The following is a 26892-nucleotide window of genomic DNA, read 5'->3' on the forward strand; positions in this document are numbered from 1 at the left end:
AGATATTATGAGCTCCCTGATGGGATATTGCTTGAAATATACAGCCTCTCCCATAAAGTATTTTTCCCCAAAACATGAACTTTACATTGAAGTCCAATTTGTAGGAAAAACAGAATTAAAGAATAAGCTAAATGAAAAACCATACAGAAATAATCTAAGAAATCCACAATGCAGAATATGCTGCAAATCAATGAACCTGGTCTCTTCAAAAGTTTATACAAAAGATGGGGGAGTATTGACTGTTCTAGATTAAGAGACACTTACAGACATACCAAATGCAAGGTATGGTATCTTACTGGATCTTGGTTTAAAAGGAAAATCTACAAAAGATATTATGGGGAACAACTGGGGAAATTCCAAATGGACTGGGAATTAGATAATATTAGAGAATTATAGTTAATTTTATTAGGCGTGATAATGGTACTGTGGTTGAACAGAAAACTGTCCTTCTTGTTTGGAGAAGCAATCGTATTAGTTTTCTATGGCTGCTGTAGCAAATTACCATAAACCTGGTGGTTTAAACAGTACAAATTTAGTATCCCAGTCTGGGAGTCAGAAGTCTGAAATGGGTCTCACTGGGACAAATTCAGGGCAACAGCAGGGCTCCTTACATTCCTTCTGCAGTCTCTAGAGGAGAATCCATCTTCTTGCCTTTTCCACCTAGAGACTACCTGCTTTCCTTGGCTCATGGCCATTTCTCCATCTTCAAAGTCACTAATATTAGGCCCATACCTCCTCATGCTGTCATCTTTCTCTCTTCTGCCTTTTTCCATTTTAAGGACCCCTGTGATTACACTGGGCCCACCTGGATAATCCAGAATAATATCCATATATTAAGGTTAACTGATTAGCAACCTTAATTCCACCTACTGTCTTAATTCTCATTTGCCATGAAACAGAACATATTCATAGGTTCTGGGGATTAGGATTTGGCAATCTTGGGAGAAAGGGCATTATTCTGCCTAACACAGCAATCTTAAGTAAATACTTAAGGTAATGTCTAAAACTTATTTTGAAATGATTCAGTAGAAATATGTATATGTTACATGTCAATGAAGCAACAACATTCATTGTTGATTGAAGATCCAGTTACAGAGCTATTCATTATACTACTCTTTACATTATTCTATATATTTAAACACTTCCAATTTTTTAAAAAATTGAAAAGGTTTTAAACTGTTTTAATTTTTAAAAAAGGTAAGCAGAACAGACTTTTCAAAAGAAGGCCTTTAACCTGACCACAGAGAACAGGAATGTAATGTGGATGTATGTAACATGGATAGTGTGTGACATTCAACAGAGCAGCACTACTAAGGTGAAGCGCATGTAGCTCTTGACACTGTAGATATGGTTACTGGCTGGGCTTGTTAGGGATTAAGTTGTTCTTTACATGCAGATGACAGGGTCCCACCTGAAGAGCAGGATCATTCTGAGCTAGTTGTCACAGTCCTACTAACTGCCTTGGGTAAAAAGACCCATTGGATGAGAAACCTGGGCTCCTTATGTCTTGCTTTCATATTTAAAAGGAATAAACAGTATGCTTTATAATTTTTTTATAAATATAACTTAAAAAAATATATACATAAGGTAGCTCTGGCTTAGCTTTGGTACAGTGTTCTTTCATAGAACAAAGATTCCCTTTTCAACTGTAGGCACTAATAAAACTAGTTGTATCTGATAAAATTTTCATGTTGATAAAATATGTACAGATTAGTCATCAAATCCAGTAGATTCATCTACTCAAGTCTAAAAGTAGAGTGGTGAAAAAGAGGGCAATATAAGGAGAATTTAGATTACAGAAGCCTATGGGGCTCAGAATGGGACAGTCTTGGTAAATAAATACTTGTGACAATCATAAACAGGAAGTGTTGGAATCACCAACTCTTTACATCTAGAGAAGAGGCAATTCCTGGTTTGCTTTCTGCCACCGGGAGACATCAACCGAGGCCTACCAAGACCTCTTCACTCCCATGTAATATTATAAATAACTTCAAATTAGACAATCCAACAACACAGAAAAAGGTTGGAGATGAGGGGGTCAAGATTCAAGAAATCACTCAAACAGTTTTGAAGCACCTAGTATGTACATAGTAGTAAAAAGAAATACAAGTAATCTGAGGATGAATACAAGGATCACACAATAATTGAGAAATCTGGAGATGTGTTTACCCTCAGAGAAGTGGCCTGGTAATAAAGAGTGTTATAATGTGGATAACTTGAAGAATAGAATCCAGGTCTCAGACTAGATAGTTCTAATTTCTTCCCCATTCCTGCAAGATTCTTCTCGCTTCTCCCTCATGAATTATACAAATATGAAGAGGTATCCTTTCCGGTATCAATCTTATTATGTCTCTTGTATTCCATATTTACAGGATACCATCATTTCTTTGATCAAGTTAGAAACCCTAAAGTCATGTGAGATGATTCCTTTCTACTTCACTCATTTAACGAATTATTTTTTCATAGATTCTAATATACACATTTTCCTCCATTTTAACCTCTGATATCAGGGTGCATCTTATCATCAATGGCACCTAACAATGGACAGTATTTTTTCTTTCTTATTGGTTCATAAAATATTGATACCTCTTAAAATTAATGGCATCTTAGAGTCCATGAAATACAATATTTATGAAATGTCTAATATTTATTATTAGCATTTTTCTAGCACTGAGGGTACAACTCTGAATAGTCACTATCCTCACAGACTTAACATTCCAGTGGGGAAAAGAAACAATAAACAAATAACATGCACACACAAGTAGTGATAAATACCTTGAAAAAAGTTAAGTACGAAAAGGGGATAGAGAGTGTCAGATGAGGGGGAAGAGGGTATTCTTAAAAAGCACAGTTGGGAAAGTCTCAACTAAAAAAGATAACATTTGAGCTAAGTCCAGAGCTAAGTGATGAAGTGAGCTATGCATGTATCTGGGAGAGAATGTAACTTGTAAAGAAAAAAGCAAGAATGCTGCTTGAAACAGAATGATGCTTAGTATATGCTAGGAACAGTAGAAAGCTAGAAATGAAGTGCACATCCAAGAGGGAGAGTGGCAGAAAATGAAGTAGGAGAGGTAATTCAAGGGCCAAATTAAGTATCAGGACATACCTTGAAAGAAGAGCCAATAAAAATGCTGGTGTGCTAGATGTGAAATATGAGGGAAAAAGTAGTCAAGGATGACTCCAGGGTGGATATCTCTACAAATGAGTGAATAATGATGCCTTTTATGAAAATGGTGAATTATGGTATGTTTGGAGTGAAAAATTAGAAAGTGTAGTTCTAACACGTTAAATTTGAAATGCCAATGAGACACAAGTATAGAGTTAAGAGTAGATGTTTGGCTGAAGATACAAATTCAGGAGTCATAGACAGACAGAAATTAAAGTCATGGGGGTAGACAAAATCATTTAACAAGTTAGTGAATGCAAACAGAAAGAGGTCTGAGAACTGAACTCTGGGGTACTCCAACATTTATAAATTGAAGACATCACCTAGCAAATACAATTGAGGAGTGGTCTGTAAAGTAAGAAGAAAACCAGGAGAGCATGGGGTCCTGAAAGTCAAGTGCCTTTTCCCCTACAAGTCTAAATATCTCTAAAGATCTAAATATCTCTGGAGTCTCTCAATTCTTTCCAACTGTCTTCCCATTCCTCAGTTTGGAATACCATCTTTTCTTTCCTAATCTACAGCAAATATTTTAAATGATTTTGTGGTCTCAGTATCTAAGGTCCCCCACCTTACCCCATCTTCATCTTTCATATGGTGTAGAGTGATCTTTTAAAAAAAATCTAATCTTACCATCCCATCCTTAATATCAAAGACTTGCCATTAGTTACAACAGTATACAAAAGTCCCTACATCATCTGGTCCTAATTTACCTTTGCAATCTTACCTTTTACTATTTCCGCCCTTAAGTATTTTATGGGCTAGGCACACCTACATATTATTTCATGCTTCTAAGCTTCTCTGTGTTATTTTATTTACCTAGTAAATCCTCCAACTCTTACTGTAACACTACACAAAGACATTTCTTTTATAAACAGGGTAACAGTATGTCCCAGTTTACATGGGACAGTCCCAATTTATACCTGTTGTCCCCTCCTGATGATTAGTAATGACTCTTTCACCTTTAACAATGTCTCATTTTGGAGGGTAAATTAGATGGTCATCCTATCTATGAAACCTTCCCCAATTCCCTAGGGCAGTTTTTCCTTTCTCCATGTTCTCAGAACATTTTGAACATGTCAGTACCTGTCTCATTACTGAATTCTTTGTCTTTTTCCCTTAAAAAATTATGAGCTCCCAGAGGTCAGGAACCTTATGTATTATTTTCTTATCTCTTGCACTTAATCTGTACAGAAAAGGCACTCAAAAATTCCCAGATTCAAGAGTCTCTATCTCCTGCAAACACTCTGAGAAGAGGAGATAGGCAGAAAAGAGAAATGGCATGGAGTTGGGCAGCAAGCCTGGCAGTGGGAGACAGTTGGAGAAGGGGTTATCTGCTCCAGGATCAACAGGAAAGGACCCATACACAAGGAGTACCACAAACTTCAACTCAAGAGTGCCTGACTCCAAAATGCTTCCAATCTATTTAGAGAAAAATGTATACACTTTTAAAAAGTTCTTATTTCAAGCATTACAAAGAAATACCCCAAAGTTACATATTTTAAAAATATAAGCATGCTACTGGAGTTCAGAGAAAGGTTGTACAAGTCTAGAAAAATTTTTATGAAGCTGGAATTTAATCAGCTCAGCATACTGCCAACCTTATGTAACAAATATGTAACTGAATAGTAAGCTCCTGGCCATCTCTCTCTATATCCCTAGTTGCTAACAAAGTCCTTACACAAAAATATGTTCAATAAATGTTTCTGATGATTAACATAACTTCAGTTAGTTTTTCAGTTTGCAATATACTTTCACAAACATTACATTTTATATAAGGATAACAACCCCTACAAGACAGACACAGTAGTAAAACTGTCTCAATTTTATAGATGAAGAAATCAGGCTCCCTGGGATTTGTAGAAGAGACTAGGTTTCTAGCTCGCCAGTTTCAACACAAACTCATCTTCATTTTCTGAAGAGCAATGCTACTCAAAGTGTGGTCCACAGACTGGTGCTAGTCCATCAACCACTCTGCAATGAGATAACCAAAGAAGCTGAAAGTAAGCATTTAGAAACTTTTTCTTTAATTTGACAAAATAATTTTATGCCTGTTGAATCTAACAATAAAAAATATTGGGCTTTTTTAATCTGGATATCTTTTTTTATCCTTCTTTTCCAGTAATTCATTTCACTATATTTACAAAAGTACTGATCCATGCTATATTAGAAAACAACAAAAAACTGGTCCTTCATCACAGAAGGTTTGGAGAAGTATTGCTGTAGAGGACAGTGTAGACCAATGTGTGTGACTCAAGGATGGAACTCAATAAATTTAGTCAATTTTATTTTACTTTAAATTCATGTTTCTCTTAAGTATCATTTTAGACCACTTCATCAGAATTACTTCAGATATGTGTTTAAAATGTATCCTTTCAGGACCATCAAAGTAATGAACTGGAATTTCTCAGGGAGAAGCCAAGGAATCTACATTTTATAATGTTTTCCTGGTGATTATTAGGCACTGTATAGTTTAAGAAAGACTGCCTTAAACTTTCACAAAAGAAACAGGTAAGTATGTAATCTAGGGAGTATATAAAGGAATAGGAGTTAGCCATTTTCCCAACCTCCTTCAGAACTTGTCTGTAACACTCTGTTTTACTTTGGGCAAAGTAGAAAAAATGTAGGCTTTCCTTAGAAATATTATAAAAATAATACTTAAGAAAACAAAATTTTTTTTTCATGTTTTATACCAGGGCACTAATAACAATGGGTGGTAGGAGGAGTTTTGAACAGCTGTGATCTTTCATACTGTCCTGAAAAACATGATTTCGTAGATACGTATCTACACACATGCTCAGAAGAGTCTCTTCTCAAATAAACCATTTTTCAAGTGATATATTCATCATACAAATCTAAAAACAGGGGAAAGTGCACTTCAACACATGGTGCAAAGGGGCAGGAGAAATAGAAGAGAGTAACATTTGAATGATGACTAAATATCAAAACTGAGGTAAGAACCACATAAACAGTATTTCATCTAATTTTCAGAACATTCATATGAAGTCCATATTATCCCCATCCTATGAATGAAATAACTGAGACTCAGAAAGACTAAATAAACCTGCCCAAGGTCACACAATAAATTGTAGAGTCATGATTAATAACTTCCATCACACCAAGGAAGTAGATTTCAACTCTCACATGCCAACTTCATTTTACTGATGATGGTCACCTGTAACATTCTGTTCCATCAGTAAAGACTTTTGTTCAATTACTGTCTGCTAGAGGTATAACATATGAAAACAGTAATATAAACACAGACCAAATATTTACCATATCCACACTCTCATAATCAGACTAGTAAAATCAGAGGCATTTGAATTCAGTGGCCTATAAGGGTAACCACATTTTTGTACTTTGGGGAAACAAGAGCTGGGAGATGGTCATGAAAGAGAAACAGCAGAGATCTGTAAGCCTTATGAAAGTCTCACAAAAGTTTTTGGCCTCACAAAAATTTCTCCAGAATATCATTCAAGGATATTCATAGCTCTGCATAATAAATTACTCATAACAGAAAAGGGAGAATGTAATAAGCAGAAGCCTAGCTAGATATTTATTCCACAAAGAGCAGGTCTAATAAGTTTCTTTAATGAAAATTCTTTTTCAGGCACAAACATAACCATACAAATAAATTCAACCCCAACAGGGCATTGGAGATTAGTGGGCTCATGCTTTCTACTTGCAAATGTAAACTGAATCAATGGCCATTTGACTTCCATCAAACCGGAAGCAAATGGTACTTCTAGGTCCTGGCAAAAATCACAGAACAATGGTTCTGTTCTGCACATCTCTAAACCATCCTAATGCAAACCAAATAGCTGAGCTCCTTTCAAGCTATCTCATGCTTCCTACTGCCAATCATTCCCAGCATTTAACTCTGTACTTTCCTAGGATGGAACCTCTCTATTTCAGTTCCCTAAAGGAATTTAAACACATACAAACCAAACTGCAAAACAAATTCCACAAATGGAGGTAAAAGCACCTAAGGAAAAACAAAACGGCTACAAAATGTTAGATGCTACAAAGAGTAAAATTATCTCCTAACGTACCATTTTATTGGATCATCTTAGAAGTTGTTTCCATACGGTCCTAGAAGTAGCAATCTCTGGAATTCAGCAATTGGTGGACTAGAAAAGGTTATGGACAAGGGCTTGAGAAGAATATGCATCAATGTGGATATCTGAGCTCTATTAACTATTTCTCATTAAAAGGAAGTTTAGATAATAGGGAACCAAAAGAGACCACCCTGATCTCTGTATAGGACAAAAACACACAGGACATATCAGACTCTAAAGTGTTTATTATACAACAATATATCTAACAATATTACCAACCAGAGGAAACAAACCTGGCAAATCAGAGAAAAGAACCTGACACAACTATAGAAGCCACTGGAAGATTACCACAAATATCACAAAAGCCGCTACAAAGCATCAAGCCTGCATAGAAAGAAGCTGGGATCCAAAGAGATCACAATTCATTTTTATCAACTTTCTAAGCCAAGACTTACTTCTCCAAATTAAAGTTGCAAAAATTACACATGACACATTTAGAATTTGTCCTAAGCCTTTCTTAGGTAGGATATCATGGGTCCTACTTAAACTGATCCACACTGAAAACAAAGGCACACTAACCTTTTCACCTAAACCCTGATATGTTTTTCTGACATAGTATGAATTTGGTTATTCTCTATCTCGTTCCTCCACTAACTTATAAACTCTAGGGAGTGAGGGGTTTGTCTACTTTGTTCACTGCTTTATCTCCAGTTCTCAGATAAGTTCCTGGTACTTAAAAAAAAAAATCACTCAATAATTATCTGTTAAATGAATAACTGGACTCCTCATCTGCATGTTGTTTTGGTAGGGGACAGGGGAAGGGCATAAGACGGAGCAATGCTACACAATTCAAGAGCAGAACTGATTTATTTCTGCTATTTCAGGATTATTCAGCCTTCTTACTAGACGGAGATTTCTGATGATTATTCTTTGTATAAAATCTTCCCATTTCTAAAGCAAGAAGCCTCAACCCAGGTAAATTATCCCTACCCTATTCCAGGTGGTCAACTAAGTTTTGGCTTTCCGTTTTTCATTTGGGTTTGTGGGCCAATGAGGTGAGGGGATATATCACGCAACTGCCATTCTCAGGGTCACATCAGAGAAATTTATGGATCAGATATACATAACTGGGTACTTAACACCAAGGCACCAAAAGGCCCTAAAATGACTTTTGTGACTACAATTTAGAGTGGGAAAATAACACAGAGCATCATCAACAGAGAACCTTAAGATCCTAACAGCAGTAGAGAACAGATTTTCAGTTGACTTCTTGCTGTTGAATTTATCATATATATCTGATAAGCCTTCTTGCCATATAATACTTTCCACTATTACTACCTGGTCTCCTGTACTCTGCCCTGCTAATCTAGCTACTCTGTTCCAATCTTCCAAAAGACAGTCTCACTTCTATATTTTCATATACCACTCTCCTAGACATGCCTTTGCCACAATTCTAAGTAAACTGTGAAGAATTCTAAGAATCCTTGTTCTTCATCTGATAAAACATATTCCTCAGTTACTTAATCCTATCTAAGTATTAATTTTTTCAGTGTCTTGATATTGTTGCTCACTACCCATCAAAATTAATTCACCCCTTCCTCCATAGTAATAGAAGTTCTGGCCACATGGCGGTTCAGCTCACAACATTTCCTAGCCTTCCTTGCTAATTGTTGTTAGGCTAAATTCTTGCCAGTGGAATAAAGAGGAAGTGATGTGTGCCACTTCCTGCCTAAGAACTATAGAAAGCAGGTAAACTTTCATGCTTTTCCCCCTTTCCTATTGGGTGCAACCCAGTTTCAAGCCTGCAGAGGAGGACAATATCCTAGAAGTTGATCTCCCTGCTAGCAGCATCAGCACCTCTTGGGACTCTGTTGGATATACGAACTCTTGAACCCCATTCCAGACCTATGAATCAGAAATTCTGGGCATAGGAACTAGGAACTGTGTTTTAACAAGCCTTCCAGGTGATTCTGATGCACACTATAGTGTGAGAACCAATGGGATCAGCAGAAAATCAGTGTAAGAGAACCTGAGTTCCTGAATTACATGGAACAACAGAGCAACAGGAACCAACCACCTCGGGCAACTACATGAAAGAAATACTTTCTACCTTGTTTGAGCCATTGCATTTTTGGATCTTTTTTGTAGCTGTTAGGCAAGCTCTCCAGGCCGTCAAAACTTTTTGGTCTCAGGATCCCTTTAAGAGGACATTCTTAAAAATCGAGACTCCAAAGAGATTTTGCTTGTGGGCTACAGTTAACATATTAGAAATTAAAACAGAATTTTAAAATTATTAATTCATAAAAAAAATCCACATTCCACATTACCATAAATGACATAGTCTGGCTTAATAAAACACAGTTGGATTCTCATAGCTGCTTCTGCATTCAATCTGCTGTGATACATTGTTTTAGTTGAAATATATAGGGGAAAAAATCTGGTCTTAAACAGATACACAGTTAGAAAAGAAGAGTAATTTTTAAAAATTTAAAGTCTTTCATAAACTCACCATTAAAAAAAACTTTAAGCTTTGAAATAATTTTAAACTTACAGAAAAGTCGCAAGAATAGTTTAGAGAAGTCCCACATACTTTTCATCCTGTTCTCCCTAACGTAAACATCTTTTAAAAAGATTATTTTTTAAAGTATAGTTTTTTCATTAATTTTACTTTAAGTATAGCTGTAATATCAACATCTTATATAACTATAGTACAATTACTGAAACCAGGAAACAAATAGTGTTGATACAATACTATTAACTACTTTACAGGCCTTATTCAAATTTCACTAGCTTTCCTACTGATACCCTTTTCAGATCCAGGATACAATCCACAATCCCAAACAGTACTTATTGTCATGTCTCCTTGGCCTCCTTCAACCTATGGTAGTTTATTAGTTTTTCTTTACCTTTGCTTTTCTGAAGAGTACTGGCCAGTTCTTCTGTAAAATGTCTCTCAGTTTGGGTTTGCCTGATGTTTTCTCATGATTAGACTGAGGCCATATATTTTTGGCAATGTCACAAAAGCAATGTTGTATCATATCAGGGAGCACATGATGTCAATATGTTGAATGTTAACCTTAATCATTTGACGGAGGTGGTGTCCCGCCATGCTTCTCTACTAAAAAGTTATTATGGGGTGATACTTGGAGGTTATGCAAAATGCCATTTTGCATCAAAATTTCACCCACTAATTTTAACATCCACAAATAATTTCTGCCTGCAAGAATTATTACTGTAGTATCTGCCTAATAATTTTCATCATTCTTACATGTTAATTAATCTAAATTTTACTATAACAGACAGCTGTCCTCTCTCTCCCATTCATTTATTTATTCAAGTTTTTATTCATAGCAGTATGGACTTGTGGATATTTATTTTATACCAGGGGTTATAATCCATTACTCTCATTACTTATTTTGTTCTTCAAATTGTCCCAGATCTGGTCATTGGAAGTTCTTTCAAGTTGGCTCCCATCTTTTTTTTTTTTTCTTTTAGCATTTCATTACTTTCTGGTACTACATGATGGTTCAGACTCACCTGAACTGTTTCTCTGCCCTAGTCATTTCTCCTAGGAGCTCTGGTTCTTTTTATTGGAGATTGGCATTTAGAAACCAAGAATTGGTGTCACATGTGCTCATGACTATAGTGGTGTCCTCTCAGAACAAGGAAATACATATTCCTATCTATTTTCTTCCCTTTAACAGAGGCACTGGGGATGGAACCCAGGACCTTGTGCACACCAAGCACACGCTCTACCACTGAGCTCTATCCCCCATCTCCATCCATATCTATTTCTATATCCATCTGTATAAATCTATGTGTACATAAACATGTACATAGATTAAAATTCATTCATTCATCTTGATACCAGAGAAGGGTATTCTCATACTCTTTTCAAATGGTCAGAATTGTGGATATCTTCATCTTTGATATACTCAAAACTCAACACATGTAGGCAAAGGACTTGAATAGACATTTATCCAAAAAAGACACACTAATGGCTAAAAAGCACCATGAAAAGATGCTCAACATCATTAGTCATTAGAGAAATGCAAACCGAAACTACAATGAAGATACCAATTCATACCCACTAGGATGATTATAATAAAAAAGACAGAAAATCAGTGTTGGCAAGAATGTGGAGAAAGTGGAATCCTAGTATACTGCTGGTGGGAATGTAAAATGGGACATTTACTTTGGAAAACGGTTTGGTAGTTCCTCAAAAAGTCACAATTCCATTCATAGGTAAATAGGCCAAAAAAACCCACAAAAACTGAAGAGAGGTATTAAAACAAAAACTTGTACAAAATGTTCATAGCAGCACTATTCACAACAGGCCACAAAGGTAGAGACAACCCAAATGTCCATCAACTGAAGAATGCATAAGCAAAATGTGCTATATTCCTACAGTGGATACTATTCAGGCATAAAAAGGAATAAAACACTGATACATGCTGCAACATGGTTGAACCTCAAAAATATTACGCTAAGTGAAAGAACACAGACACAAAAGGTCATGTATTGTCTAGTTCCATTTATGTGAAATATCCAGAATAGATAAATAAACTAAGACAGAAAGCAGACTAGTGGCTGCAAGGTGCTGGGGGATGGAGAAATGGGGAGCAATTGCTTAATGGCCACAAGTTTCCTTTCAGGGTGATAAAAATGTTTTGGAATTTGATTTAGGTGGCCGTTGTACAACACTGTGAATGTACTAAATTTCACTGAATTATACAACTTAAAATAGTTAATTGTTATGTGAATTTTACCTCAATTAAAAAAAATTAACACAGTAGTTTCAAAGGTTAGCTACAATGTAAAATGTGCAACCTTATCAATGAACTTTCCATACTGTTACTTTAAAATCCATTGTCTATCTTACACTCTGAATGGATCTTTTACCCAAACATAATTTTGTTACATCATGCATTAATCATTTGGAAAATTCTGGTCCACTAGGTCATGAAGTTTCAAATGTTGATACAGTTCACTATACAACATCAAAAAAAAAAAAATCCCACATTTGTCAATAACACCAATAATCTCATCAGAGAAGTATTTAAGTCCTGGGAAGCTGTTAAACTCATGGTTTAATTTTTATTTGAATTTTATCACTGGGAATAAATACAGTAAGTTGTTTTCTTCGAAAAATTCAAGAATATATCTGCCAAATACCCAAATCTAAAGGTGATAATCCATTGATTATTCTTCCATCAAGTAAAAACAATGTTCTAAGAAGAAAGCAGCTAGGTTGCTTGCAATTCAGTTGTACTTTCCCTGAGACAGTCATTGTATTTCAATATGCAAATATTGAAATATTACACAAAATAATCAAAAGCCATGTTCTGAAAGGTCAAGATTAGATAAAACTCATTTCTACTGCTTCATCAAGAACATTCTTAAGTGAAACTGGATTTTTTTTTTTAACTGCATGTTTAAACTGCATGGCAATGAAGAACACAATGACTACTAGTACAGTTTGGCACCACTGCTTTGATACACACTAAGGCATCAGAGCAGTTTTACTCACCATTGCTTTTGGATTATCAGTGCAAACGCCAACAAAGGGAAAAGGCAAATAATGTCTTTGTAGTATTATGAAGATAGTTTTCATCTCAAGATTTCCCTGAAAGAATCTCGGGGATCCCCAGGAATTCATAGATCCCATTTTGAAAACTGCTAGCCTACTTTAACACAGTAGTTTAATAGGTAAACTACCAATTCATACCATTTTTCAGGCTTAATGCAAACTCCTCGGCAGCAAATCACTCTTTTTTGTACTTCCCTTATTACTCACTACTATGAAATGCCCCAACAGACTACATAAGTACTATTACTGCCTAACCAACTCCAAATGGTACTTTCCTTCATCTAACCCGTATCAGCTATGTCAATGGACCTCTTCTCACTATTCTCCAGGCTACAAAATCCCATTCCTAAAAACCTGAAATGATTAATTCCTTCTGGTCCACTTAAATCTACTCTATTTTAATTACTTCCCTTTTGATTTCTAGAACTTGCTTTCTGGCTCACTTTCCTAGGGGGAAAAAGACTCTTGATCTAGACCAGGAGTCTGCAAACTTTTTCTGCAAAGGGCCAGAGAGCAAGTATTTTAGATTTAGTGGGCTAACTACTCAATTCTGCTGTTGTAAGCAAAAGGGTATGGCTGTGTTCTACTAAAACTTTATTTACAAAACAGGCAGCTGTAGTTTGCTGACTCCTGATCTAGACTTTTCCAACATATAGGTCAATCAACTCAGTCTAACTAAAAAGATGCCAAAAGTTAAAAAAGGAGATAGCCACAGACAGACTGGCTAAAGAAACTAACAGGAACACTGAAAACAGTAGGAAACAAACCCAACAGATAAGAATATTAGTAATAGCCGCCAACATTCACTGAGCTCTTTTTATTTGCTAAGCACTGTGCTAAAGTGCTTTACAATGCATTACCTCATTTAAGCTCTTTAAAGGAGGACTTTAATAATTTAAATAATTCTCCTTTTACAGAACAGAAAACAGAAACAGATAAGTAACTTTCCAAGGTCTAACGATCTGTAAATAGCTAAGCCTAACTCAACCTCAACCGCAGGTATTACTGCAAGGTCCATGTTCCTGATCAAACTATACTATATGTTTATACTGTCATTTTTGGTATTTTAATCTAAACTGTTAAGACAGTAATTCTAAATAAAAATAGGCCATCATTGTTCAGTTGTTTTTACAGTCTTTTCTATATCATTGAGTTTACTATACAAACCTTGGCTCATATCCATGAATAGAAGAGCCTAGGTGACCTTGCTTTAGATGACACACTGTTTTGTTTAATAATATGCACCAAGGATCAGAAAGGCCCCCATGCTTAAATGTGACAAATTAGGGTGTGTTGCTAATGAATACGAGGTAAGCAGTCCTCTCCTCCCACTGTCACCTTATAATAAATCAGCATAAATATAACAGCATATACTAATATATTTTACAATAATATATTATAATGAATAATTATAATAAATCAGCGTAAAAGTTTTGACATATGCCAAAGGAAAGCTGCCCGACATTATGTAAAACAGGTGATATTAGAATGAAGGAGATACATATGGTCAAAGGACAGATTTCACACATCCTTCAAAACTACTCTACAGTCACTCTTAAACAGTAACTAGGGCCTATGGGAATTAAGGGGGAAAAAAAAATCTGTCCATTCACAGAATGTGCTGACTCATGCCTCACACTGATTGTAACTACCTAACCATAATCAGCTTTCAGGTACGAAGAGAAGAGTTAAAAGTAAAAGGCTGCAAAAGGTCTTCTTTGAAACCTATCAGTCTAATAAGCAAGCATCATATAGACAGAATTAAAACATGACAATACTATATATACACAATTGTGAAATGGCTGGTTCCTATGGAGAGCATTACCAAATAATAATATAAGAGGATAATAACAACTTAAAATGGTAATTATTAATTCTAAGAACTAGGGAATCTCACAACTCTGAATGAATCTCTATCTAGCCTCTAGATTTGAGCTATACTGGTCTCTGTTGCTGTTCCGTCGTCTAGTACTCAATTGACTGAGAAACAGTGTCCCTTAATTCATTTATAAAAGAAATCTGGAAGAATGAGCTACAGCTACTTGTGGTGAAGAAATAACTGAAGGCAGCCTAAGAAATGAGCAGACCAGTCACTCTCATAAGTCCCAATCAGAAACCTTTCAAGTATATAACCTCCTATGCACTTCCCAACACTTTCACCAAAATTCACATATCAAAGAGAAAAATATACACAGTATATTCAAAGACTGTTGCTTGTGAAATGTGGCAAGAACATATATTCATGGGCTATAACACAAAGATACAAAAAGACTGAATTAAGGAACTTCCTCCAGACTGCGACCTGACAAACCGTACTATAGGATGAACTAGTTCAGAAGTTCCCTCCCACTTCAAACACTCCCTACCTACATCAGCATCATTATCATAAATGATCAGACAGGAGCAAAAATAAACTCACATAAAGTAACTATAACAGTATGGCCTTCTTTTAATCAGTAATACTCTGTATTCACATTTCCACTTAACAAGAGCTATTTCATACATGTAACACACCTAGAAAGCACATGCAGAGAAATTAAGAAACTAAGAAAAAAAGACCATGGTAACTGGAGGCAAACTGAAATACAAAAAGACCACTGAAAGAGACAGCCATTCCAACTGAATCCTAAAATTGTGACACTTGCAATGTCTGGAAGCTTAGATTTTTCATTTTTCCTTCCTTCCATGTGCTGTCTGACTTTCCCTTTGCACAACCCTAACTCTGCAGCAGATGGCAGGGGGAGAATACTGCATTTTTATACTATATTAATAGAACAACAACAAGAAATTAGAGAAAGGAGGGGGAGCTCAAAAGAGTAGCTAATAGATAATATTTGCTCTATTATCTGGATTTTTGCTTCTTCTTAAGAGCACCCCCCACCCCACACCCCACCCTGGACCCCTGACAATCCCAAATATTAGAAACAGTTCGGGAAAAAATTTTAAAGTATCTGACAAATTATAGCTGTTAAATCCAGGAGGCATTTCTCTTCTAGTCACCCCTCTTCATCAAGCACACACCTCTGAATGGGGGCAAGACAGAAGAGACTCAGAACAAAGTGCTTCACCTCCCAAAACAGTTACTACTTCACTAGGAACATGGTCACTATCACTTGGACAGAGAAGCTCTCTTTCATTTTGCCACAACAGAAATACCTGTTTTGTTTTAATTTTTTAATAAAGACAGGAAGGAAAAAAAATGTGTGTGTACATATATGTGCGTGTGCGTGTGCGTGTGTATCTCTAAAGGGTATTTTTCTTGCTCTAAGCCTTCCCCTTTTCCTTGTCCATCAGCCCAAATAAGCAGAGATGACGCAGACTTCCTTATATAATAGCCTGTGATTTCCTAGACTGCAGGCCTTTCCCTTTGTGTTCTGTATACACTTACACACGCGAGCGCGCGCACATTCTCATTGCTTTGCAGCCCCTGGCATGATGCCAGCACTCAGTCAGCTGGTTGACTCCATTCACAGAGCAGGGCTGGAGCTGACATGGAAAAAGGGGGGTGGGTAGTGAGGGTAAGGAGGAATTAGAACCATCATTTCTACAGACAAAAGAAATTTTTTAAAAAAAGAAAGAGAAAGAAACCCTTAGCATAACATTCCTCTCACAGCTTCAGCTCGAAGAAAACTAGAATCCACAGACCATTACAGCAAAAGGATGAAAGCAGAAGGGTTGAGGATCCAAACCGAAAGGAGCTTTGTATGAGAAACAATTATTCCGCAACAAATTTTAAAAAGCAACAATATTTATTACTTCAATCCCATCAAAAACCTCAGCATTATCACCTTCTACACATAGTCAGGAAAAGGTTGTGAAGAACTGAGTTTCTGCTTTTAGAAAAAGAAAAAAAAGGGAGTGGGGGAAGACAGTTAAATGTACTTACAGGTATACATTTTTCTGCTCCCTCCTCTAGCTGCCAGGAAAGCTGGAGACAAGAAAGGGGGGAAACAGAAAAAGGAGGAAAAGAAGGAATAAGAGATGGGTTTAGGTTTTTGTTTGTTTGTTTTTTTAGGGGGGAGGAGGGGAAAGGTTCCCTTTCTCTTTTCTATCGTAAGAGAAGCTCTTTCTATAGCACAGGAGCAGCCCCATACGTGCCAGCCCCCTTGAGAGACCTGCACAAACCCAGTCTCCAAGCTCTAAGCGGGCACTGCCCTGCCAATCACATGGCGTACTGTTATATTAAACAAAAGAAACAGGGGGATGCTTACTTTTACCCATGATGCCTAGCGGGGGCAGAAGAGGGGGGAGAAAAACCAGTTGTAGCCGGTTTATAACCTCAGGACATGGAATTATCTCTTAATTTTTTAAAGTCTGTGGTACAAAAGTCAATTAGTCTCCCCACCCTAACTATCACCCCCATTATTCTGGCCTAGTGCCAAACTTTGCCTTCATTCATGAGAGCTAGTTTCCTCTCAAATCATGATGCTTTAACCGTTTCGTTTCCAAAGCCAACATTCAAGACACAGCATCAATACCAAAACACACTCCAAATTACCAAAAAACAAAGACGTATTGCCAACCAAGCTCCTTTTCTTTATTTCTTATTGCCAGTGCTAGGGAACAGACACTGATAAGACAGTAAATGTGTTCATTAAAGATTCTTTCCCTGAAGCTGACCCACAGGTGTCTGATTTAGCCCTATCAATTCACACCACTCAGGGAAGTTGAATCCACATCTAACAAAAATCATATAGCAAGGTTTCACGGTGAATTAGTCATGACAGCATATGTACACTATAAAAATCGCTTGGGCCCTTACAATGCGTATTTTACAAAATTTAAGGAATAATAATAATTTTTAAATGGCTTAAGCCCAGCCATAGTATAATTGCAATATTATTTCATTTTTCTGTGTCTCAGCTAGACCACTCTTTCCTCTTCAAATTCCAGTAAATTCCTCACCCATCATGTACCATTTACCACACACATCCTATGTCATTGGATAGATCAAGACTCCAGACAGATCTGAGTCTGGTCTCCTGATTAACGTCTTTTCTTTTTCTTTTTTTTGAAGCAAATGTCTCCAATCATTTTAAGTTTTTATTTCCCAAGAGTACTGATAAGGGCTCAGAAAGTTGGGGAAGAAATCCAAGCAAATCAGAGGAGGTAAGGCAGCGGTAATTGTTTTGGACATCTATTGGCTAGGGGACCTTTATTCTAGGATCTTTGAGGAAATAAGTTCCTTATAAACAGTAACAAGGAATATGGGTGGGGAGGAGAGTTCATTAATTTTCAACAGATTTCAACTGGTATCACTCAAATACCTGCCTCATTTGGGCCTCTGAAACTTGAATTATAACTGCACTTTACTTACTCCACCAGAATCTCTCACAAAACCGTTGTTTTTCCCAAATATTAAAGCTTCTAGAGTCTACAGAATATAGAGAAAATAATCAACACCCTTTCCAAAGATATTAATTTGTGAATAAAAGTCTTCCTGAGCAACTGAGTATTAACTTCAATTTTCAGAAAAGGAACACTGAGCTAAATCTGAAATAGGAGGTACTGACCACTGGCATAAGGCATTCAATAACTTATGAACTACAAAGGAAAACTACATCTACATCAAGCTAATTAAGCTTCAAGTGGCTGATGTGGTACCATCTCAGTCACAATAAGTTGTACTTAATAGGAGCCCATCAGAGTTCTCCAGATCTAGAAACTGCTATCATTTTAGAAGATAAAGGAAAACACGATGTCTGTGATAAATGGGGCAAAGGAAAGAATCCATTTTCCTCTTAGTCAACACATTTCCACAAGAGAGTAACTATAAATTTCAAATTGAAGCTTACTAGTTTCATGTTTAATCAGAATAGGGAAGATTGTGTATCTTTTAATAATCATTCAGAGCTCCTGCCCATTTAAGTCCATACATCTGACTGCATTTAAATACTGGTCAATTTTTTTCAGCCTTTAAGATAATATAAAAGGCTTAGATACAATTAAGCTGTCAGTAGTGATTATCATTTGCCAAAGTTAACTCTCCAACATTATACAGGCTAAGACAGTACACAATGTTTACTACTATATCTGCCTCTATATTAACTTGATTGGTAGTCAGTAGTTCAGAAGTACCAGAGATGCTCTCAAACCAACAAGTACTTTTCTTCAGGAACCCTGAAAATTAAGAACTACATAGTCGCCAGTGTCTGCGCTCTTTTCAGCTAAATCACAGTCATCCAAAACCAAAGGTATTTAATTGTGTGAGCTGAAAACTCTAAATTTAGAAATACTCCTTAGTAAGTTATCCAAGTGTGATGCTCTGAAGAATATCAAATCCTTTAAGAAACGAAAAAAATCTAACATTCACTGAACATTTACTGCATTAAACAGTTATTTAATCCACACAACAAACCAGAAAGGTAGGGTCTTTTTCTTGTTTTATAGATATGGAAAGTAACTTGGTGAAAATAAGAAATTTGAATGAAGTCACTCATTCAAGCTAAAAAAAGTAGATGCTGGCTCCAATGCCCATACTGGGTCCACTACAGCACAATGACTTGAGCATTTCTTGGCCAAACTCGAGAGACCAGTTCACTGTGTTTGCTGCGAAAATCTCCATTCTAAACCACTGGACTAAAGAAAATATCAGCTAAATACTCATGAATTCAAAAATACAAACTCTTTGGCAGGCATGCATGATTTCTACTCATATATTTCATCCAGGACTTCTTTTGAAAGGCTTAATAAGCATATACAATCTACATATGTACAAAAGAGACCTGATAAGACAAATGTCTGGGAAGGTCAAGTCATAAAGGGTAATCATCATAAGAAAAGAGGTTATTATCTATCTGGACTCAGTAAACAGGATTCAAATTAATTATAACTAAAAGCCTGAAGGTACTCCTAAAAGACAAATATGAACTTTATACAATCAAACACTTAAAAACACCTCAGGAATACCAGAAACATATTTGCAAAAACTATATAGCTATCCATCTTTGCTCTTCACAAATTTTATAACTAATTTGCTAAATTTTTTGGTACCAGTTTTAATACATATCCTTGGGCTCAGAAAACAAGTGGATCAAAATTAGAATCTCTTCTAAGGTTAAAAAATAAAGTCTACCTTTTTCAAAAGCCAACTTAAAAATGTTAAACTACACTTAGATTATTTTGTATAAAATTTGCAAGCTATTTATTGGTGTCAAAAAAAAAAAAAAAAAAAGAAAAGAAACAAGCCAAAGTAACTAGCTGTTAGCCCTCCCCTCTCCTGCGAACTCCCTATAGCTGTTTTCAGTGGGTAAAGTCTATTTGGAGAAATCAGCTCATTACATTTCAAAATTACTACTATTACAACAACAATCAGATCACAGAACAGCACAACCCTATTCATATGATCAATAAGTGTCCATTTTTTATTAAGTATAAAAAAGCTCAACTAGCCAAAAGGAGACTTTAACTCTTAGGAGATGGGAGTTTTTCCACCACATATTTAGAAATAGTACACCATGCAATTAATCAGTACTACAAAGAAAACTATCTTGTTTCCCAAGCCCGACACACAAATTGGGAATTAAATCCAAAATAACACACTGATTTAGTCTCCAGAAACAGGTGATTTATGCTCATTAGGGAAAACAGAATTAATTTCTATTTTAAAAAAATTTTAATGTAGGTACTGGGGATTGAACCCCAGATCTCATGCATGCTAAGCAAACGCTCTATCACTGAACTATACTCACCTCCTGAAAAATTACTATTTTAAAGGGGAAAAATCAGTCTTCAGTTACTTGGGAGTTATAAATTAGTGATAGATTGATATTAAAGTGTCTATCAATAACAGGGAAATGTATTTATTAAAAATTTGGTTAAAATCAAATAAAAACTAAATACAATGCCTTATAAAGCAGAATAATGATTGGGTCTTACACAGGTACAAAGGAAATGAGAACGAGACTCCCTATTTGGAGGTAGCATTTAAACTAAGGAGTATCATTTTTCTCAAAGTAGTATTCCTCAATGTGTTCACACCTGGGTTTATAGAAAATAAAATTGTTGTAGAGGCTAAGACCTCTACTAGCTCAAGTATTAAAAATAATCATAAAAAATTACTGTCATATCCTAATCTCAATGACTTAATCACCATATAGAAATACAGGGAGTAAAAATGACATCAACTATTTCCTCTTTGATGAGACACAAAATGTTCCTAGACCAATCTTTTCTATGAGGGTGATTTACCTTCCCAAGGGCACTGGAGAATTTCACCTCCTACCCTGAAGAAATTAAAATATAAAGATCATCTATAGCACTAAATTCGTATTCAGCACTTACAAAATTATAGTTCTTCTCTTCCAAAAGACTAATTAGCACTTCTAGCGGGGGGGTCCACAAGGTACACAACTAGGATAGTCTTGAATCCCTAATTTATTCTTATCCTTGTATCAAAAGCATGCAAATGATTCCTTGTCACCAAACCTGAGAACATCTCATTTCTCAATTCTTGACTGCTGACTTTTCATTCTCTCCTATTTGTACCTTCCCTGTATCTTTCCAGGGGTACCAAATTTTCAGGCAAGGCAAGTCACAAATGTTCATATCTATCCAACAATAACTCAACTCAAACATTTCAATGTGCTAACACCTGTCACCAACTAAATGCCACAGAGGAAATAGAGAAAAGTTGTGTTTCAGTAGTCAAATTAATGTTTTGCCCCACATTTTCTAAGCACTTGGATTCTTTTCTACCTGGCTTTTTTCTGTTACTAAGTATCCACCAGTGTCTCTCCCTCTCTAGCTTCCCAAGGGTAGAACTCCCAGTCTATCTATGAATAGCTTCTAATGGAGCTTCAGATATTTTACTTTACATTAAGCTTCTCATCTCTCGCTTCTGTTGACACGATTGCTCTTATCTTTATCAGTAAGGCATGAACAATGCCCCCCAAATATATATATATGTGTGTATATACCTTCTATATGCTGATGTTCCACTCAATCTGACTCTAAAAGAGCCTCCAACTATGAAGAAAAAACAGAGAATCTAACATAAGAAAATAGATTATCATAGCTACATAATGACTGCCATAAACTTTTAAAATCTATCCTCCACTTTAATAATTGCCACACTGGATTCCTATCCTCTACAGACTTTGCTAGAACTAGGTCTATCTATCCATTAATGATCAGAGTTGGAGAAATCATTTGGGAATCTAGCCTACGGTCCTGACTGGGCAAGTCTGGAATTCACTTCGATCTGTGACAATCTTCGTAGATTTCTGAGGCATCGAGTTACTAGAATTTCTGGACAATAACCTAGTGTTACACTAATAAGAAAAATGGAGGCTGATATAAAAGAAAAGATCTAGAAAAAAAAAGTAGTACATGTGTGATTGTCAAATTTAAAATAAACTTTCCTGTATTAAAATTTAAATACCTTCAAAACATGTTCTCTATATTTTCAACATTAAAATTAACTGTGGCAAAATGTTGAGATTTTTGAACTTCAGTGGTAGGTACATGGAAGTCAACTACTCTATACTATTTGGGTGTTCATTTTAAATTCTTCAGAATAAAAAGGTTAAAAAAAAAAAGAAGAAAAGTCATTTTAAGTTTGTAACAGCTAGATTATCCACAGAAAGATACCAAGAAACAGGTAAGTTCTTCTCCAGAGAAGATGTCCTTTTTTATTTAAATCCTTTTTCCAACTATGAATAGTATACCATGTTATATATTACCTACCCAAAACTAACTTAAAAAACAAAAAAATACTAGTTGAGTTTAACATAGTTTCTGAAAGATACATATGTCCAACAAAAGAAAGGAACAGAGTTCCCAGGTCTAGCCATCAGCAAGACTCAATAGGAAAATAGGTAGTAAGACAATTATAGCATACAAAACACTAGTGTAGATACCCTAAAGGCTAAAGATCAGAGATGAAGGAAGATCTAGCTGACCAAATACTAAATATATTGGTAAATTAAAGGAGTCTTTCAGGGTCAAAGCAGCATTACTCATATCTGCGCAATTAACATGTAAACGGGTCAAAAGTTTTTCAGAATTGATAGAGGAAATACTCCAATGGGGCATTCTGAATGTTCACCACCTATATACAGCAATATATAAAAATATCAACCTGGGTATCAAAATCAACTGAGGATTAGATGTATATTTTACCCAGTAAGCTTGCAAAGAAACTTCTTTACTGAAATAAGGGATGAACATATTCATGCAAGAGTGAATCCAGTGCTCTGAAATTGTACCTAAACACAGGTCAAAGTAGAAAACCTGCCTGGTCTGGATTTCACCCGGGGGAACTTCTGGAACTTCTATTAGCTGAGATTTGCCTATCAGCATCAACAAGCACATGAAGCCTACAGGACAAAAGGTGTCATTTTTCTTCAAGGGCAAAGATCTGCAATGGTTGGTAGGATATGATATAGTAGACAGACATCTGTTATTTTACCAGGCAGTAAATATTCTCTTTAAGAGTTCCCTGCAAATAGGGATTTTTTTTTTTTGATGATTTCTCACAGAAGTTTCAAAAGCAGAATAGATTTTCAACAATTTAAAGTATCACTTATAGCCATAATCACTTCAGTAGGCTCTAGCTATCAGAACAAGGTTTCTCAACCTCAGTACTGGACCTCTGGGCCACATAATTCTTTGTTGCAGGGAGCTATCCTGTGCACTGTGGGATACTTACTCTCCAGAGCAGCACCACCCCCACTCCAGAGCTGAGTTTTAAGAACCAAAAATGTTCCCATACACAGCCACATGTAGGGAGGGGGCAAAATCTTTCCACTTGAAAACCATTACATTATGAGTAAACACCACCAACATGATTTTACCCTCAAGGAGGTCTGTGGCTATTATTACCAACAACCTCAACCCGGCAGTTTAAGACAAGCACTATCAGAGAAGTAAGAAAAGTAAGAATAGTGTTAACAGTTACCTTTGGGGATGGGGAAGGATAATTACTAGGAGAGAATATGAGACAGGCTCTTGGGTGGTGGTGATCTTCTGTATCTCTATCTAGGTGCTCATCTTACAAAACATTTCCAGTATGTTTATACCTCAGTTAAAAAAAAGAGCATACCAAAAAGCACAACAAAACAAAAACTGATAGATCAGAAGCTTGGTATTATTTTCTTGCTTCAGTGCTGCTAGAAATCAGGTGGAAACGGACAGACCAAAGACATCTGAGGGGTAGGAAGACGAGTCCCTAAATATTTCTGACGATACAATGATTTACCCTTGAATTCAAGATAGCTGACAGTATTCAGCTCCTTCTTTCAGCCACACAGCTCCAATTACCCATTCCTCTTTACCTATAAAGCGTTCTAAGATTGATAATCACACTGAGGTTAAGGTCATATATTCTGTTCACTGAGACTTTCATACTTTTGACTTTGGAATTTAAGAAAGGCTCTTCAAAAGCCCCTCTAACAAGAAAATCTCTAAGGAGCATTAAAGATGTTTCATGAGATCAGGTATGAAACATACTGGCTCCTAATATCAAGACAGTTGCCTATCTCCAAGCAAAAACACCATCGAAGAAGAACTGGATTCTCTACTCCAAGAAGTAAGGCGGTTTTAAAGGGGATAATCTGAAACAAAAAGGAAAGGAGAAGAGACCATAAAAACAGAATGGCTTGTGAGCCTGTAAGAGTGGAAAGGAAGATTTTCAGACCAAGAAAGCAATCCCTAATACTGACTGAAAGATTAACTACAGAGGAGTTTAGATCTTCCTATATGCTACTTGTACATCCATAATTTTCTTAGAGAAAAAAATGTCATCAGACTAAATGTTTATGTTTCATTGCTTTTTATATCCAAAGTAACTATATTAAGACTCTTTTTTGAAGGGTCTTTTAAAAAAGAAATAATGGTTAATCAAACATTTCCAATTAATTAAAAAATATCATAAGATACTACTATATATAAAATAAACAACAAGGTCCAACTGTATACTACAGGGAACTATACTCAACATCCTATAATTGACTATAATGAAAAGTATGAAAAAGAATATATATATATATGTATAACTAAATCACTATGCTGTACACCAGAAATTAACGTAACACTGTAAATCAACTATACTTCAACAAAAAAAAAATACTGTAGCTATGGCTTTGAAAACTAAAATCTCTTAAAACACTTTATAAGGAAGAAAAGATGAAGAACACTCAAATCATCTCATTTTGTCTTTTCCGTTTCTTCTAATATAAGCGCACAATAATCTTATGTAACCTGGGGAGAATGTGAACCAAATACAGTTACCTCAAATAGGATTACTTGACTTTTGATGCTAAATGTCTCAGACTACACAACAGAGTGCAAAAGAAAAATCAGTGCCTCTCAGGGAAATACTGACTATTATTAAGTCATTATTTTTCTACAAATAATCAAAATTACATCACGTTGCTCTGAAGTCTAAGTATGTGCCTTAGAACAGTTTCTTCTTTGGGGATTCAGCACTACATCTTTAAAAAATATCAACTGTACTGTAATGGATTCAAATCACTACACCTGCTGTATAGGTTAAGTTCCCAAAACTAAGCACTTGGCCAAAGTTTAATACATTTAAAACTAAAAGAAGGATTGCTGAATAAGATGCCCTTACTTCAGTGACTTTGTTATGTTTGCATATTTAAATATTACATTCCTTTAAAATGCTGCTTCTTTGCTGAAAATTCTTGGAAATAAGAAACAATAAGCTACCAAAACACCAATCCCAAATCACAAAGCTCTAGTAGGTATTTAAAACTCAGGATGGGGGTGGGTGGGAATAGCTCAGTGGTAGAGTGCATGGTTAATATGCACCAGGCCCTGGATTCAATTCCCAGTACCTCCATTAAACAAAAAAATTAAAAACAAAAACAAAAAAAATACAACCTGTCAAATATTCAAGATTAAATGACAATCAGGAATTTTAATAACAAGCAACTTAAGGAGTGATTCAAAGGGGGAAAATGCATTAACTTTAGACTTATTCAACAAGATGAAGACTACTATGGGGCAACTATTTAAAAACTTCCATAAAAGTCAGTATCTGGATGACTTTTCTTTGATTAAAATGTTCTTTCAAAAGATACAATCTGGGGATAACTACCTCCAACTTATTATAAGTACTCACCAAATAACAGCTCATTTGCTCAGTTATACCATCATTAATCTAGGACTAGAATTCACCTATACCATAGATTGGCTTTTTTCTGTAAAGGGACAGGCAATAAATATCTTAGGCTTTGGGGGCCTAATCTTTGCTGTGAGTAGTAACTCTGATGTTGTAGGAGTGTGAAAGCAGCCATGTAAAGAATGAATGTGGTGAGGGGAGGGTATAACTCAAGTGATAGAGCACATGCTTAGCATGCATGAGGTTCTGGGTTCAATCCCCAGTACCTCCTCTAAGAATAAATAAAGAAATAAACCTAATTACCTCCCCTAGCCAGAAAAAAAAAGAATTGCTGACAAACATAAGCAAGAATTAAAAAAAAAAAAAAGCAGGAGTGTGGTTATTTCCAATGAAACTTTATTTATGGACACCAAAATCAGAATTTTGCGTAATTTGTGCGTACCACAAAATATCCACCTTTTGATTTTTTCCAACCATTTAAAACTGTAAAAAGCACTCATAATTCTTCGTTCATAGGCTGGACAAAAACAGGTAGCAAAATTTGGCTTATCAGCCCTTAAGTATGCTGACCTCTGATCTATACCCTCTCATTTAGTTTATTTAATTTCAAATTTACAAAAAAGTGTAGAGAATAATATAACAAACAACACCTTATTACCTAGCTTTAGAAATATAACACTATAGAGGGGAGGGTATAGCTCAGTGGTAGAGTGTGTACTCAGCATGCACAAGGTCCTGGGTTCAATCCCAAGTACCTCCATTAAATAAGTAGATAGATAGATAGATAGATAGATAAGTAAGTAAGTAAGTAAATAAAACAAAACCTAATTACCTCCCCCTCCAAAAAAAAAAAAAAAGGATAAAATATTGGGCTTTAAAAAGAAAGAAAAAAAAGAGTAAGAAAAATAAAAGTTAAAAAAAAGAAACAACTATAGACTGTCAAATTAAAAAATATTTTAAAAAAGAAAAGAAACATAACATTACAAATAAAATG

General features: G+C 35.7%; 1 protein-coding gene and 1 non-coding gene across 5 annotated transcripts in view; both read right to left on the minus strand.

The window, feature by feature from the left end:
- Positions 1–26892, minus strand: part of GATAD2B (GATA zinc finger domain containing 2B) — a 67923-nt gene that overhangs the window by 26259 nt on the left and 14772 nt on the right. Inside the window, exon 1 of one of the 4 annotated variants that reach the window (XM_064477776.1) lies at positions 16698–16985. The exons of 1 other annotated variant lie outside the window; for it this stretch is intronic. Coding sequence is in view for 1 of the 3 variants with exons in the window: in XM_064477778.1 (XP_064333848.1) it covers positions 9332–9345 (14 nt within the window). In the remaining 2 variants the exon portion in view is untranslated. Of the gene's footprint in view, positions 1–7215; positions 8504–9331; positions 9723–16697; positions 16986–26892 lie in introns of those variants that run through there. 2 more of the 4 variants (XM_064477778.1, XM_064477777.1) reach the window with 2 other exon arrangements.
- TRNAT-GGU (transfer RNA threonine (anticodon GGU)) lies at positions 10923–10994 on the minus strand. Its single transcript has one exon. It is a non-coding gene; the product is annotated as a tRNA-Thr (tRNA).

The sequence above is a fragment of the Camelus dromedarius genome, chromosome 23, assembly GCF_036321535.1.
Source record: "Camelus dromedarius isolate mCamDro1 chromosome 23, mCamDro1.pat, whole genome shotgun sequence".
Lineage (NCBI taxonomy): Eukaryota > Metazoa > Chordata > Mammalia > Artiodactyla > Camelidae > Camelus > Camelus dromedarius.